General features: G+C 37.5%; 2 protein-coding genes across 5 annotated transcripts in view; one reads left to right on the forward strand and one right to left on the reverse strand.

Annotated features, from left to right (window-relative positions):
* osbpl6 (oxysterol binding protein-like 6) overlaps positions 1-7,413 on the forward strand; it is a 44,593-nt gene extending 37,180 nt beyond the window's left edge. For all 4 annotated transcript variants that reach the window (XM_044215985.1, XM_044215986.1, XM_044215983.1 and 1 more), the window contains 7 exons: positions 1,212-1,275; positions 1,495-1,573; positions 2,508-2,652; positions 2,793-2,937; positions 3,176-3,302; positions 3,493-3,615; positions 4,552-7,413. In XM_044215985.1, coding sequence (XP_044071920.1) covers positions 1,212-1,275; positions 1,495-1,573; positions 2,508-2,652; positions 2,793-2,937; positions 3,176-3,302; positions 3,493-3,615; positions 4,552-4,663 — 795 coding nt within the window. In that variant the 3' untranslated portion in view covers positions 4,664-7,413. The remainder of the gene's footprint in view (positions 1-1,211; positions 1,276-1,494; positions 1,574-2,507; positions 2,653-2,792; positions 2,938-3,175; positions 3,303-3,492; positions 3,616-4,551) is intronic.
* Positions 7,414-9,500: 2,087 nt separating this feature from the next.
* On the reverse strand, positions 9,501-16,336 carry prkra (protein kinase, interferon-inducible double stranded RNA dependent activator). The gene is made up of 8 exons (XM_044215989.1): positions 16,078-16,336; positions 13,230-13,405; positions 12,590-12,671; positions 12,000-12,078; positions 11,553-11,670; positions 11,361-11,455; positions 11,090-11,252; positions 9,501-10,482 (listed from the first exon to the last, which is right to left on the reverse strand). The coding sequence occupies exons 1-8, from the start codon at positions 16,128-16,130 to the stop codon at positions 10,325-10,327; spliced, it is 924 nt and encodes a 307-aa protein (XP_044071924.1). The 5' UTR covers positions 16,131-16,336; the 3' UTR covers positions 9,501-10,324.
* Positions 16,337-16,397: the final 61 nt, after the last annotated feature.

Raw genomic sequence — 16,397 nt, forward strand, 5'->3', positions numbered from 1 at the left:
TTTAAACGGATGCATCATCTTGGATATATAGCCATTTTCTTGGTATCTGAGATAATTATAAGCTCTTCTGCAGCTTTTTTGTTGAACTGGACAAAATTGGTGGAGTAAAACAGTGGTTCCTGACCTTTTTGGCTTGTGACCGCGTAGAACAAAGCCCTCGTAGTCTACCAGTTGTGATCAGTTCATCCAAAGACTGATTTTTTAACTTTGTTTTAGAAGACATTTAAATTATTGAGTAATTTAGAAAAAAGCAAAGCATAAGGGAAATCTAAAAAATAAATTAGCACAACTTTGTGTTGCATGTTTCTTGTGGCAGTCCCATCCGCCACAGGAAAAAAACATGCCAGTAGTTGAGCTTCAAAGTTTATTCTTGACCTTGGAAACTGCAGCCTCAGTGTCCATTTAGTAGCTGTTCTGGAGCTTTCCATCATATCAAACGATCGTCATCAGCAGCTGGAGATTGCCCTGTTGAAATTGTAGATGTTTAAATTTCCATTTTTTTCTAACCACTTTAACGATTTATTGTCAGCTCAAAGTTCTCTCTTGACCTTGCAAACAATAGTATTTTATTATTTGCCGATATTTGTCTTGTTTATGATGGAATAACTGCAGTTTTGTATTTGGTTGAACTAAGTGGCTACTCACATACAAACCAGTGCATTTATATACTGTATATCTACTGCGACGAGGAGCTCCATCACTTGGATTTACACACAAATCATGACACACACTCTAATTTGCGTTGCATTTGTACATCTTTTCCTCACATTTCACTGACCTAAAGGGTCCACGCGTGATAACTTTAGTATACAGCAAAGGTCTGCGAATAATGATTATTTTAATTATTGATTAGTCTATAAATGAATTTCTTGACTAATTGAGTAATTGTTTAGTGGATAAAATGTCTAAAAAAAAGTTTAAAAATTTTTTTTTACTATCAAATAAGACAGAAAAAAAGAAGAAAATCTTCACATTATAGGAGCTGGAACCTGAAAAATCTCTTATATGGTTATTCAATTATCAAAATAGATTAACTGATTCATTTTCTGTCGATCAAACAATCAATTAATCAACTGATTGTTTCAGCTCTACAATAAAGTCCCAATGTGTGCACGTCTTGTGGTCCATCGTGTTTCTGACAGAGATGTGTATGATGTATAATCTCAACAACAACAGCTGTCCGACTGTTTTTATCTGATCTTGTCTCACAGGTGAGCCACCACCCTCCCATCTCCGCCTGCCTTGGTGAGTCTAAGAACTTCACCTTCTGGCAAGGTAGGTTACATACCTAATTAGTGAGGGGTTTTCCTCATGGGGACTGGCTTAGCAGATCAGCCTGCCAGATTGTATAGCCTCTTTAATATCCAGCTGAAATTTTACTGTTACTGTTAAAAATAGCTTTTTATTTCTTAAATTTTGAGAGGAAAAGCAAAGATTTGAGTGGTCAGTACATTGTTTTTCATTTCTGATGTTTTTCACTGATTTGGTTTTCAGATGTGAGATGGAAAAACAAGTTCTGGGGAAAATCGATGGAGATTTTACCAATCGGGACCGTAAATCTCATGATTCCCAGGTAACTTTGATCCAGCTGCTTTGCATAGTGATTAAATCTAAAGCCACAGATTTCATCCCTACGATAAAGGCATTAAATCATCTCAGCTGGCAAGTGGTACTGATGTTGTGTTCATGTCATATCAGAGTAATCGTGATTATGAGTACAGTGTCAACATGCAAGTCATAATTACAACTGGAAAACTGCGATATATATATCCCCAACATGGATATTTCACGTCAACTAAAGTCTGTCGTTCAAAACCCCAAATTGAATGGCTGTAGTGTTATATTGTCAATGCTTAGTATTTTCAACCCTCAAACTACTAACTCTGCAATCATACAACCATCTTGAGTTGTCTGATAACAAACGTGGGAATCTTTCTCATCTTCTATCCATCCGATGTGACATGAACTTGGTGTGAGAAGCAGATTCTCAGTATCCCACACAAATCTAATATTTACTTACAGTAACATGCCACTGAAATGTTTCTTAGTCAGTGTTTGATTAACAGTAACAATGCCAGTAGTCTGGTGGGCTACTTGGTAAAACCTGGACATTTCTTCTGTCTTTCAGTAAATTTGTATTCTGTCATTATGTCCTGTATAAAGACACCAAGGTCTTGGCTGCTCAGTCATTGTAATTACAAATGTGTAACCCATCCATGTGTTCATGTGGGCCAGATGAATCTATAAGGAGTTTCAACCCACCAATAATACCCTTGATGGGGAGATTTGAGGAGGAGTGCAACACTATTTTCATCACACAAAATCATTTAGACATGAATGCTGAAAATCTGGGGCTGTTGCTCGATCAAGATTAAGATGTCATAGTTGACAGAAAAAGAATATACAGTAGTTGTACATTCGTCACTTGCTTTTATCATCTGGGCTCATGTCATTCCAGCAGCACATCAAGCTGATCAGCTTGATCAGATGTTATTGTGTATTTCTAGGTTTGGAGATCACTATGAATGGAACAAAGTCACCACCTGTGTACACAACATCCTCAGTGGACGGCGGTGGATCGAACACTACGGGGAGATCACCATCAGAAACACAAAGAGCAGCGCTTGCCTCTGCAAACTCACCTTCGTCAAGGTAAACATGTTCAGTGTTTGCACTGCCAGCGTGGCCTTATTATGATTTAAAGTGTATTTTAATGTGAAATTTGCCTGTTCACTAGAATTGCATCTTAAATGTGGTGAAGGGAAGCTAACACCATGGTATTTGTCTTTCAGGGAAACTACTGGAGTTCTAATGTGAATGAGGTTCAAGGATTTGTGATGGATCAAGAAGGGAAAGTGATACACAGGCTCTTTGGAAAGTGGCACGAGGGCCTTTACTGTGGTGTCCCACCTTCTGCCAAATGCATCTGGAGGCCAGGTAGACACTGGTTCTCCATCCACATACACAGCTGGACTTCACATGAGACTTATAACTGGGACTTTGGGAATGCTTCTCAGTGTAAAATAGAGAATTTTTCCAAAATAGACATTTTTGACAATATATTTTCCTCCTTGACACATTTCAGTGGAAGGGTTGGGTGGGAAAGTTAGCAATGTTGATAAATTGATTTTGAGATTTTAAGATTTTTGTTTATGTTGTTTGCTTTCCTTGTCAGGCTCCATGCCCACAGACTATGAGCTGTACTATGGCTTCACCAGGTTCGCCATTGAACTGAATGAGCTTTGCCCGGAGTTGAAAGATGTTCTGCCCCGTACAGATGCCCGATTCAGGCCCGATCAAAGGTACAGCATCAGATCCTCAGCTGCAAGTGTGCTGCTGCCACAGAATGTGAAAAAAATTGCAACATCACTTAATCTGCTGGTAATGTTGTTTTTGTCCAATGAGTGAATATTTGAGCACGTGTTGTTGCCGTAATTGTATGACCATCTGATTTACATGTGTTTACTGAAAAGCGATGTTTGGGTCACACAGGCATCTGGAGGAGGGGAACTTGGAGATGGCATCCTCAGAGAAGCAGCGTATTGAGGACCTGCAGAGAACCAGGAGGAAGTGGAAAGAGGAGAACGACGTCAAACAGGAGCCACGCTTCTTCAAGTAAGCACAGAGAGCAGTAACCAGTATAAAACTCTGTGTATGCACAAAGACAGAAGTATGTATACACGTTATTTTTATCCGATTTAGCCGTGCGTACTCATGGTTCTGGTTTATGAATCTCAATCATCTTGAAACTGGGCGCGTGTGCATGAGCCTGATTTCTACTCCCACTGTTAGCCATAGATGGATGTAGACATGCCTTTATTCATTCGTTTCCATACCAATACTTCTACGTCTTTAGAACGGCAAAGAAGTAGCGCAATTTCCAACAGTCCGTAATAAACAGAATTGACAAAAGTGTTCAGAAAAAATGTTGGGATTAAATTTGAATTGGCATAGGATCACAGTGTCAAATCACATGGTGACTTAAGCGCATACTGGCACGCATGTTAGCGGGACAACAGCACCTCGTGTTTAGTGTAAGGACACAGTGCAACAGTTTCAACAACAATCACAATAATGGATAAAATGAAAAAATCATAACCAGGCAAATAAAGTTATCCCTCCAATGTAAATTTAAAAAGACAGATAAAATAATTAATCAAAATTAAGTTTATAAATGGGCCTTTGATAGGCATTTTACATGTTGCTGTATAGAACGCAAATAAATCACACAATCAGTGAAATTGGTTAACAACCTAAACTATGTTTTATTACTAGATTTTGTCTATTATTTTTTCATCTCCACTTTATCATATCACCCTCTGATCGCTCTAAAAACCCTGAATGCACACAGTCTGAAGTACAGTAAGCATGTGGTGAACAAATCCTCAGTGCTCATTTGGTTTTTGTAAATATCAGTTTATATGTAGAAAATGGTGATGCATTTTATTTATTTTTGCATATGCATCGTTTATACATCTGACTCCAGGCGTGTTTACCAGCCTAGATAATATCCGTCCATCGCAACTGTCACTTCTCCGTCTTTTCTTTCAGGAAAGTGGTTGATGGCCATCACAGGGAGAGGTGGGTCTCCAACAACACGTACTGGGAGCTGCGCAAAAACCCCGGCTTCATCAATATGGAATCTACAGTGAACCTGTGGTAGCACATGGATTGCCATGTCCGTCATATCTGTCATTGCAGACAAGAAGGCCATTACCTATGCACAATAAGGTGTTAAGAGAAACATGATATTGATAAAACGTCTGTGTGCATGGACTGCAGAGCTGGGGGATGGCCTGATGCCCAGCAACCCTGTCGAGGTTCTGTGGCACTGCCACACGGTCATCCATCCATGGAAACATCCTGTAGGATCACCTTCATCGTGCTTGTGGAAGCTGGGTTGTCAGGGCAACAATCGTACCACTCCTATGTAGATCTTTCCTCAGCTTCTTTGACTTCTGAGTATGTCCTTGCCTTAAAAAGACACCCGAACAAGTCACACAATTTAGCGCTTTTTAGTTGAAGCCATTTGATTTCTGACAGCAGTTTGGGTTAGACTAGTCTATGAAGTAGACCTTTTGATTACCTACAATACCGTGCATGTTTAGAGAGCAGCTTTCACTGGCATAAAGCCGTATTTACTATATCATCAATTATTGTAGAAAAAAAGAGGTATTTTTATAAAATATCTTGGACTCAGAATTTAGTGAAATAGCATTATGTGAATTGGCAGATTTTATTTATTTTTGCCTTTTAATACTGTTGAATCTAAGCAGTACTCCTTCTGGGGAAGCAACTCATTTAAAATTAATCTCGACTGCAGTAGAGGAAGTACGGCGTCCATAGATGGAATTTTTAATAAATATTTTCAAACGGGGGCTCTCACAGCTGATCATGTGGTGGAAGGAGAAGTAGGATTAAAAACGTAAATCCGAATCTGGTGTTTTGGACATGCAATGCAGGACACACCTACAACCTTTTACAGATGTGGGTTTTTTTTATGTCAACACCGATTTGTCATGGAGTTCAGTTTCTCCTCACAGTGGCATTCTGTGTAAATAGAGGAACAACCTCACCAGCCCTCACCCTCCCCTGCCTCCAGGAAACCAGCTCCTCTGAATCACATGGTTACATAAATACACATATAACTCCCTCCATATATAGTGGGCACACATTCAGCCTGTCCCCCTCTCTGAATGTGGTGCAGAAACAGTGAAACATATTTTTAAAAGATCAAAAATTATTTAACTAACAAATTATTTATTTTCTGTCAAAATTAGTGACAAAAAATTCATATCCTTGTTCTGACTAACAACCAAAAATGTTAATTTAAAATTATATGAAACAAAGTAGTAACTTTTCCCATTTGTGAAACTATTAACCAGCAACTGCTTGCTGTTTTTCTTCATAAATTACCTGCATTATTAATCAATCATCAAAACAGGAATACATTTTGTTTGTATTAATTAATGAATCAGTTTATTATGTCAGCACTTTATGACTCATTCAGCCAAAAGCAAACATTTAGTCCATTATGAAACACCAGAGCCACCTACAGGTCATCCCATGAAAATGCAGTTTCAGGAAACTACAGGTGAACAACATGAAAAACAGAATCTGCTCTTTTTTCCTTAAATGTTTTAGATGTTAAAGCCAAACAAGTTTGTACAGTAACAAGAATCAAAGCTGATATTTTAATGTGTCTGATTCCCCAGAGACTTTACTGCTATGATCTGGGCTTCTGCAAAGCACCAGTTACTTATTTACTATTTGTGTATTTATTGCAAAGCAGATTAGCTTTAATGTTTTAACTAGTGTCCCCCTATTGTGTTACAGAGTAAGAAAATATAACACACACAAGTAGTCACACAGTGTCCTCATGTATGAGCACATTTCAGTTGATTCCCGTCATTCAGGACTGCAGGGTGAGGACACCGAAGGAGAAAAAGAATGAATATAAATATGTAGAATGAAAACTATGTGAAGCAAATCCATTTTGTGTGCACTGTTCATATGGTACTGTAGATTACAAACCAAAAAGGTAGTACTGCTTTGGATCCATATCTTTTTTTTTTTTTTTTTTTACTGTACTTTTGTGCTTTTAATTTTTTATCCCTGATCACAAACTCAATGCTACAACTCATCAGCGTCAGTTTCACTTGCTGTGCCTTAATGCATTTATTAATGCCTCACAAACACACTACTGATAAGAATCCCCCTGCCAAGAAGGTATGCCATTAACAAGTCAACACATTATCCGGTCTCCACCTGCCTACAGATGATAAACTATATTAATGGGACGGCGTTTAGGATTTAGCTGTGGACAAATTGTCTTGGCTTCAATTTTTAAGGGAGATGTCTTTGACATTAGATGAGGAAAAAAAGGTTTATTTGACTGTAAAATGCTTGCAAATGTTCTGCACTGCTCTGCTACTCCAACATTTTTGGCGATCACTGTAAATACAGCACATTTAGAAAATGAGTCACTACTGCAAAAGCTGATTTCTTTTTTCCTCCTACATCAGTAATTTTTTGTGTGTGGAGGGAGGGGCAATGCTTTGCCTAGTTTTTGGTATCATAATCAGCCTGTAGTGAAAAAAAAACAAAAAAACATCAAAACCTCATGCTTTCTTCATCCATCGTTCTACCTGCATGTCTAGACAACTTAGCCTGCCAATGAATGTTGCAGATGCCTTACCAAAAAAAGGTTTTTGTTTTCTCAATTGGACGTCTTGTGTTTTTGCTTTGGACTGACATGTATCACGAAGCACTGTGTCAGCTCAGTTTCAAGTTTCAAATCTATTCCCTAATGGGTACCTTCTAAAGTGCAATTTTAACAAAGTACATATCTTTCCATGAACACTGTACACTGCTGCTACATAGTGCTTGTTTTAATAAAACTGTAAAACTCAACTGATGAGGAGTGTGTGGTTTATATGTAAAAGACAAAAGCCCTAAAAAGTCAATTAGTGTTGTCCACGTGAATCAAGTAATCGTTTAGTCCATAAAATGTCGTAAAATAGTGAAAAATGTCCATCCCAGTTCCCCAGAATCCGGGGTCTTCAAATGTATTGCTTTGTTCAACCAACAGTACACAATCCAAAGATATTCAGTTTGCAAAACTGAGAAAAGATGCATTTTTTAAGTTTAATTATGGATTTCTTTCATATTTTTGCTTGAAAAATTACAAATGATTAATGGATTATCAAAATAGTTCCTAAAAACTCTTCCTGAATCACAAACCAAATGATTAAAGTCCCCCTCCACTCAAAAATGTGTTTTGCTTATCGTTTCTTCTATTGGATGTTTTGCCTTCACTGTGCAGAATGATGTATGTGCAGATTTTAACACTAGAGGACTGTTTTTAAATTCATCTGCTGAAGGGAGAAAGTCTCTGTGCTCATTTTAAATCTGGGGGTTATGCCAATGTTCCCTTTTGGTTGGTACACTTGGTATAACGCATCAGCGTAGGGATGTAGCATCATGCCCAGAGACGTCCATGCAGATAGACTGAAAAGATCCATAGCTGTAATGGTGATGTCATCACTTTCCTGCTAAGAGCACAGACTGAGAGACTTCCGTCCTCCACCGAAACACCTTTAAAAAAGAGCCCAAGATGCAGCCAGATGCCCCTGCCTTGGTGGAGTGAGCGCGCACCCCACGGGGCATCTGTGCACCCTCACAGACGTAAAGCACGCAACTCATTGAGAAAGGTGTTTGAAAACTCAAAACAGACAATTCAATTAAATTTTATTTATATAGTGCCAATTCATAACAGAAGTTATCTCATTGCACTTTTCCTATAGAGCAGGTCTATAGCATACTCTTTATAATATTATTTACAGAGACCCAAAAAATCAAATCCCACCATGAGCAAGCACTTGGCGACTGTGCCAAGAAAAAAGCTTCCTTTTAAAACAGGCAGAAACCTCAAGCAGAACCAGACTCAATGGTGGGCCAAACACGAGAACGAAACATGACTCTGAATGAATGATAATGTTGCTCCATAACTGCTGGAGATGTAAAAAAAGCAACTGTTTGCTAACGAGTTCAACACATCAACTTAAAAGGTTATATAAAAATACCTTTCCGTTGCCTCCAAGTGACCAAATAAAAATCAGTTATTGTAGCTTTAATGTTATCTGAAGCAGCTACAGAGTCAACATCATTAGGTTGATAGGTTAATAGGTTTTCAGTAAGATGTCATTGTCAGACACGACTTACCAGAAGTTTGTCATTGTTACCACAAAAGGGCCAACTATGTGGCTGTTATCATTTAATGTAACGCCACTTTTGAATGTCATGATTATTTGTAAATCTCTTAATAAATGTGGGCTAAATTGGTCAACTTTTCTATTCAAACCTAGGCAAGTTTACTTACTTTTCTCTGACTCATTCAATCATTATTACATGATGAATTATTTTATCTGATTCTATTTGTGTAGAAACAAGAACAATGTATGATTGTGCTCAGTACAAACGTATCTTGTTGAATAAAATGAAGACCACAATTACAGGCCTGTAGTTAATTTATAGGAAATGATCCTGATTTAAAATCACAATCACAATATGGTTCAGAAAAATCTCAAATAAGATATTTTCCTCAAATTTTTCAGTGCTAAATTCTGAGACTTCATTGTAAAAACCTTTCCAAAATCACAAAACCAATGATTTGGCTCTATAAATAATTAAAATCAATAAAGTACAGATTTTCTTTGAAAATATTTTTAACATCCTTTTGTACAATTGACATTTGCTTTCTTGTCTCTTAGCTAAACTACAAAAATCAAGAGAGAATGAACCAGTGCACAGGCCCTGATGTAATTGCCTTTTTACTAATACAGCAGGACAAGCAGCCTCATAAATTGATGGCTGTCAAGTGGTCAGCTCCCACGAGAAATGTTTTATTCAATAACACTGCAACAGCTCCTGAAGGCACCACACAAATCTGTTCTCTCAATATTATCTATAGTAGAACCACTGACAGAAACCAACACTCATTAACATTTAATGTTTGGGTTTATTTTCTGGATTCATACATATGTTGTTGTTGTTCTTCACCGGAGGTCAGTTTATACAGCAGAGGACACCAGTCAGTAAATCTATTAAATATATCACAATGGTACTATGAGGCACACTGCAAAAAGCAGACAGACAGAGTCAACCAGATAGAGATAGCAGGGGTTGTACTGTAGATTGCATACTGACAGATGGAAGGGTGGAAGTAGGAAAAAAAAAAGTTTAAATAATCTCTCTTTGTCAATTCACTTCTCATTTTCAGGTGACTTCTGTTCATTAAAGTTCAAAAGAAAGGCAAGTATCTCTGAAGTAAATTAAAAGTTTAAGATCTTCTATTGGCTGTCAACAATATACAGCTCAATATATTGCTGCAGGGAAAAATGTGGAATATAAAATTAAATTAAATCAACTGGAACCTAAAAACATCCCGACTAAAAAAAGAGGCAAAGAATTTCCACTAAAGTAACGCTGAAAAAATTGTGGACAAATAAAGCACTGACAGCTCAAACTATGCATGTAAAAGGTCATATTACATGTATATTTGCTTATATGCTGGATATCTCAAGTAAAAGTTTGTCTCCTCACAAATACTGCTCCAAAGTTGCCTGATTAAAGTCAATATACCTTGTGTTACTGTGGAGCATGATCTGCTTTGTGAGCTACGTAATTATAAAAATATACCTTGACCGCATATCGCCCATGGGCAGGAAGACTTGTGGGAAGAAAAATCTATAGCCTCATCATGACTGGACATCAGCTTACATGTGTGACAATATAGGTGAAGCAAATGTTGCCTGTGGTGGTTTTACTTGATGGAGGCCATGATCTTGATGTACTGGAGGGCGCTGTGTGCTGCATCGTTGTGTGCGTTGCTACAGGAAATGCCTGTGCCGTGGCACACGGTGACCGGGGAGGTGGACAGCTCTGCCAGGCACTGGTACTGGCCGTTCACCGTCAGCTCGTCTGCAAAATACAGCCACACACTTCACAAAATGACACAACCAGCAAAAATGAATAATGCAGTGTTCTCTTTGGGTACTATACTACTTATGATCAAAATTTTTTCTACAAAACCCATTAAATATATTTATATTCAACAATTATCTCTCTGTATAGTAGTTTTCATTGTTAGTCTGCAGTAAATCATAAAAACAAACTACAACAAGCAACTGTGTCTCTTCTTTGCTTTGTCCCAAGTGCATCTTGGGTCATTTCGGAAAAATGAGAAAGCCTATCTGAATATTTGTTCTCCACAGCTGTGATTATCATTAGTCCTATAATACTAAATAATAATAATAAAAGGACAGACTTACTATGAATTATAGATATTATTCAGAGCATTTATGGCTGGTTTTATTATTTCCTCGTGTCCATTTAGTTTTTTCAGTAATAAACAAATTTTAATTGTCTGCTGGTGTTTTTTTTAAATCACACTGCAATAGATCTATAATCAGTATTGGAGGCGCAGTCATAAGGCATCAGGCTTTTTCCTTTTAAAGTGACGCAAATGAGGAGCCACATTAGCTGAATGGAAAACACCCTGTATCTTAGCAAGTGTGTGTTTTCTTACCAATGTCGAAGTATGTGACCTCAAAGCCCTGCTCCTTGGACAGCTCCAACATCATCTGAATGTAATCTGTGTTGGGAATACTCAGCGGGTTTCTTCTCAGTAAAGAGATCTTCTCCGCTGATGAGTTCCTTAAGTTCTCAAATCGAACACTTGGTTTAGGAGTCTGAAAATTTAAAAAAAAAATGTAATGTAACTCAAAAGACGTTTAACTAAGAAATGTTGCAGCTGCCTTCAGTGGTCACGTCACAAAGGCGAGAAATATTTGACATACCCATGTGATTTCAGAACAACCTGACAGACTTTGAAGCTTTGCCACCATTTTCTCTGCAGCTGCCTTTTTTGCTGCCTTTTTTGAGTTTCCTACACCTGTCAAAACACAAGACAGAGATTAAGAACAGAATGAACACAAAACTGCAGTCACTAAAAGATTTTACACGAATGGCTTAAAAAACACCGCCCGTACCCTTCTCTGACAGGGACTCCATTCGACAAGTGACAGTGAATTCTCTCTTGTGTGGCGGACCAGCCTCCATTAAAACTGTGTATTCAGGAAGACGCCATCCTCTCTGCAATGCTAACTCCTGAAATGAAAGGCCAAGCAAGAGAAAATAATGAGGACAGAGAAAACAGAGTTTATTTCAGAATACTTATTCTGCATATAATACAGGACATATTGCTATTGCTGCATGCCACTTTCCAGCATAGCAAGTGGACACGATTTTTAATCTCTGGAAGTAAAACATTTAACAAGCTTTCCCTATTTGAAAATAAAGTAGTTGAAAAAAAATGAAAAAAGTTAAAATCTTTAAATAGATATACACAGAAACTTACTCATATACAATCACAGACAAGACATCTGTACACACACAGCAAAACAAAAACAAAAACAGCGCAGCCATGATTTACACACCTGCAGTATCCCCACTGAGTTGGGATGGTTGTTTGTTTCTGCTGCAACACCGTTACTCTCAGACTTCACAGGAAGGTTCCTGTTGGGAATTACATCAAAGCAGTTACCACAGCTGCAACAGATCAACTCTCACTACAGGCTGTCAGTACAGCAGTATATATTGCAACGCTGCATTGCTTAAAAAAAAAAAAAAAAAAAGAAGAAGAAAAAAAAGTAATACCAGATTTTGGCAAACTCAACTTGCAGCTGCAGTGAATGACTATTTTCATTATCAACTAATCTGCCGATTATTTCCTCAATTAATTATATTAGAAAATAGTGAAAAATGGCCTTTATAATTTACCAAAGCCCAGGCTGATGTATTCAAATTGTTAGTTTTATCCAACCAAAAGCCAAATAAATTCAGTTTACTATCATAGAAGACAAATATCCACATTTGAGAACCTGTAAGAAGCACATTTTTGGCATTTTTGCTTTAAAAAAATGACATAATGATTTGATTACAATAATTGTTGCCAATTAATTGTGTTTCAATAATAATAATAATAATATTAATAATAATTATTAATAATAATGTCAGCTCTACTCACACTGTTCCAGCATCTATCTGCAGGATATTCAGGGCAGCCTCTGCAGCCTGGTGTTTAGCAGCCTTTTTACTGGAACCTTGACCTGAAACAAAATACAATCACGCACACAACACTATTATTAAGTAATGTAACATGTTACCAAAATTATTTTACAGTCAGATGAAAAAAAAAGCACCATAACTTCAAGTCATTTAGCCACCCATAATGGCTAGAAAATAAATATGCCTGTAAGACAAAATTTTGTTTTAAACTCTGGAAGCCCACAAGGTGTTTTGTATTTCAGAAAGTAAATGTTAAGCCTGATGTTAGATGTTAGAAGATGTCAAATGTAGAGACTGGAGTATTTCTCATCACCTCAACACTGACAGCTTTGCAAATGCTTCTCATCCTCTTCTCTGGACCTGCACTGTTCTATCCCTGAAGTGAGATACCTTGGTTAAAAAAACAAGGCATATAGAGGATATATTTAAGAGTATACTGCAGCAACAGACACAACTGACAACAAAGCAGAAGTGACAAATAATACGTTGCAGGCTGAAGTGCTCTTTCTAAAATATCAGCGTACGTTTTTCAACTCAAATAAAAAAACCTGATCCAGTGACACTCGGCTATCAACAGCAGGGGTGGGACTGTAACTTACCTATACAGCTAACATCTCCGATCTTCACGCTGAAGACAAAACTGGGTTGGTGAGCCTCTCCTTCCGCCTTCTCCATCACATATACAGGAAGGTTGCCACTTTTGGTGCCATATTCATGCAGGATTTGTATAGGTGTCTTCCCGGGGTTGGTCCTCTGCGATTCATGTGTATTCAAGCTGCATGTATTAAAACAAGCAAACACAAACAGTTAACCAGGACCATGACCACTGGGCTCTTGCCATTATATGGCTGCAGTATACATCCGAGGTGCAAATCAGGACAGTTTCAGACCAGAAATAATTCATGCAAACGGTAGAACCAATTTACAGCAGAGAAAAATTACTGCAGAATAAAACTGATAAGTCACCATTTAGTATTCAGATGCCAAATAACATTTTTTTTTCTTTTTGGTAGCTTATTAGCACATAAACTTATGAACCAGCAGCACGATTCTTTCAGCTTTTTATAGTGGAATTTTTAAGTTATTAGAGTTATGGTTGTGGCCTTAGTGTTTATAGATCCTTGATGATAAATCCAAAGATAGTGGTGGCTTCATTAAGTTGCTTCCTATTAAGGCTCACTGACAAAAACTACCGCCTGCAAACATGATGCCTCAACAGCATCGGAGTCAGAGCCATTGATCACCTGTGACATCACCACCTAATGAAACTGTCACAATACCCAAGAAAAGTCTCTGTTTATTGTAAATATACTAACAGAGATCTCTTGTATCTCTTGTATGTAATGCTATATAATAAATCAATGTAACCCATCTTTGTGTAAATAGAGGTAGATGTAACTTTACAAACATCTTTTAATATAATACAGTCCAATACAACCTGACCAAACACTACCAGAGTTGAACCAATTTCTTTATGAAAGCCTCAACAAAAATTTTAAATCATGATTCACAGAGGTAATATTTATTGCAGGACTGATGTACTGGGCTGCACTATACTGTATAGAGCTTTCTATTTTACTGGTCACAATGTAAGACATCTAGGCTGCACATCTTCCATTCTGACTTACTAAAGTCCAGTCTCAATATTCAGTTTTTTCACAGACTTGGCAAGCGTTTTGCAAGGGCTTAAGGCTGTGAAACTGACAAATGCTGTCTGTAATACTGCAGACTTTTGAGAAATTTTCACAATTTATAGTGCCCTAATGTTAAAAACAGGGATGACATGTACTGTATAAGCATTAAAAAAACAAAACATTGAAGGAGCTGGCAAGAACAAGTTTACAGGTACGTTTTGTAGCAGGAAGCATTGTGTCTCCTTCGTTGGTCTGTGAAGCATAATCGTGTTGATTTAAATGTTCATCTGACATGATCAGATGTTTCTGATATACAGGATAGTATTACAATCAGAAAATGTGCAACCACTCATTCATTTTTATTAAACTGCACATGAAATGTGAGCCTGTTCACTGTGCACACACCATAAAGCTGATTGAGGTCTGTGTGAGGTTGCTGCATGGTGGACAATGGGACCGGGCCTAAAATGAGTATTTACTATCTAGGAAAGTGTCGCTGAAAGTAAAGCTCTATTTTTCAGAAACCCCCTGCTCACACTCACAGTACAACCAGTTGCTCTCAGCCAATGTTTTTTTTTTTAAAAGAAAAAAAAATTGACAGAGGGGAATTAACAACAAACATACAAAGAAAGGGGATATAATCTATCCAATTCAGACATCAGAGCAATTAAATATTAGAGAAAGAGGGAGAAGAAAGTACAAAACAAATTATGATATGATGCCCGAGGGCTGAACTTACTGTATATGAAAGACTGTTTTTCACATCTATATACAGATTTTATGGCCTTGCAATTTAGGTTATCCGCAAAGACAATAGAATTGTCATTAAATACACTGTACAAGTGCGGTTTTAGGGTTGAGATTACAGTTTTCTGGGAACAATATGGTAGTTTCCAAAAATGAGAAGCTGGTTGACAATGTATGAGATATAATAGTAATCATGGGTTCCAACACCAAACAACACAATTGTGTATTTTAAATCATCACATATAGTTCTTCTTTGATATCAGTCCAAGACATTTTTCTGCAGCAGGTGCAGTCTCTCTCAGCCAGAGTGACAACTTGTGCCTGTAACGTTAGCTAGCTGACATATCATAGCTAACCGCTATAACGTTATGCCATTTGCTATTCTGCTTAACACGGATTTGACATAAACAAGACATGGGGGTGATTTAGCTAATTATTCTGCACATTTAACTCGAGAATTACCTGTAACTTTTGAGACACAAATGGACAAGGAGTTTTATCCATCAAACCTAAAATACTGTATGTTAGCCAGCTAAACTAATCAGGGTAACGGCAGGTTAGCTCTCTGACGTCAACGCTGTTAGCGCTTGTCATTCAATTAAAAGTAAAATTTCTCTGATGCTAACAGAGGATCTGCAGGATAACGTCCGAGGGTCAAATATTACCAACAAAACTTCATAAAGCTGATAAAACAGAATAGCATTATTATCCAGTTCAACAAAATGTACCAACAGTTAAGCTAACTAACTTTTAGCTACATTGTTAAAACCACAAGAACTGTCAAAATATAACACTTCTTCTCAAAACAATAGCCAACTAATTATAGCATTTTCTACGGTTTCAGTTCTCTGAAATTCACGTTGAGCTTCATTGGGAATATTTAACTGTAACGTTACTTGAGAAACTTTACAGCGTTGATTTTATCATAGCGTTGCCTAGGTTAGTTAACCTTGATATATTTCAACACTTAAGCTACAGGATTACCAGCACCTGTTAAATACTCTCAACATGTTACCGTTAATGGTTAGCAAACGTTAAACAAGTTTAAATTAATAATAAAGCTAACCTTGTGTCGGCGGTGGTTTTGATTGCTGGTGACTGATATCCCTCTTGAGACATGTTTACAATTTGCTGCCGTTTGCAGGCTGATTAAATACTCTATTGCGGGTAAATAGAAAATCTCAGACACCACTTTGAGATATGTTTCTCGGCATCTAGTTATGTTATCATGAAGAATATGAAGTGGCCTAAAAATGCTAACAACTCTTCATTGAAGCCTGACCGGGGAAATTACCGAATTTACCATCATATCAACATCCGGGTCACCAGCGGGTCAACTGACGCCAGTTTGTGCAGCTGAACTGTTTACCGCCACCTGCTGGTGAT

This window comes from Siniperca chuatsi, linkage group LG12, assembly GCF_020085105.1.
Source record: "Siniperca chuatsi isolate FFG_IHB_CAS linkage group LG12, ASM2008510v1, whole genome shotgun sequence".
NCBI classification, from domain to species: domain Eukaryota; kingdom Metazoa; phylum Chordata; class Actinopteri; order Centrarchiformes; family Sinipercidae; genus Siniperca; species Siniperca chuatsi.

What these genes read in the sequence shown, in the direction of transcription:
- prkra (XM_044215989.1), bottom strand. Translation starts at nt 16,130, where the DNA reads ATGTCTCAAGAGGGATATCAGTCACCAGCAATCAAAACCACCGCCGAC. An exon ending in CGGAGATGTTAGCTGTATAG is followed by an intron (nt 12,672 to 13,229) that starts GTAAGTTACAGT and finishes ATTTTGTTTCAG; the next exon opens with GTCAAGGTTCCAGTAAAAAG. An exon ending in GTTGTTCTGAAATCACATGG is followed by an intron (nt 11,253 to 11,360) that starts GTATGTCAAATA and finishes TTAAATTTTCAG; the next exon opens with ACTCCTAAACCAAGTGTTCG.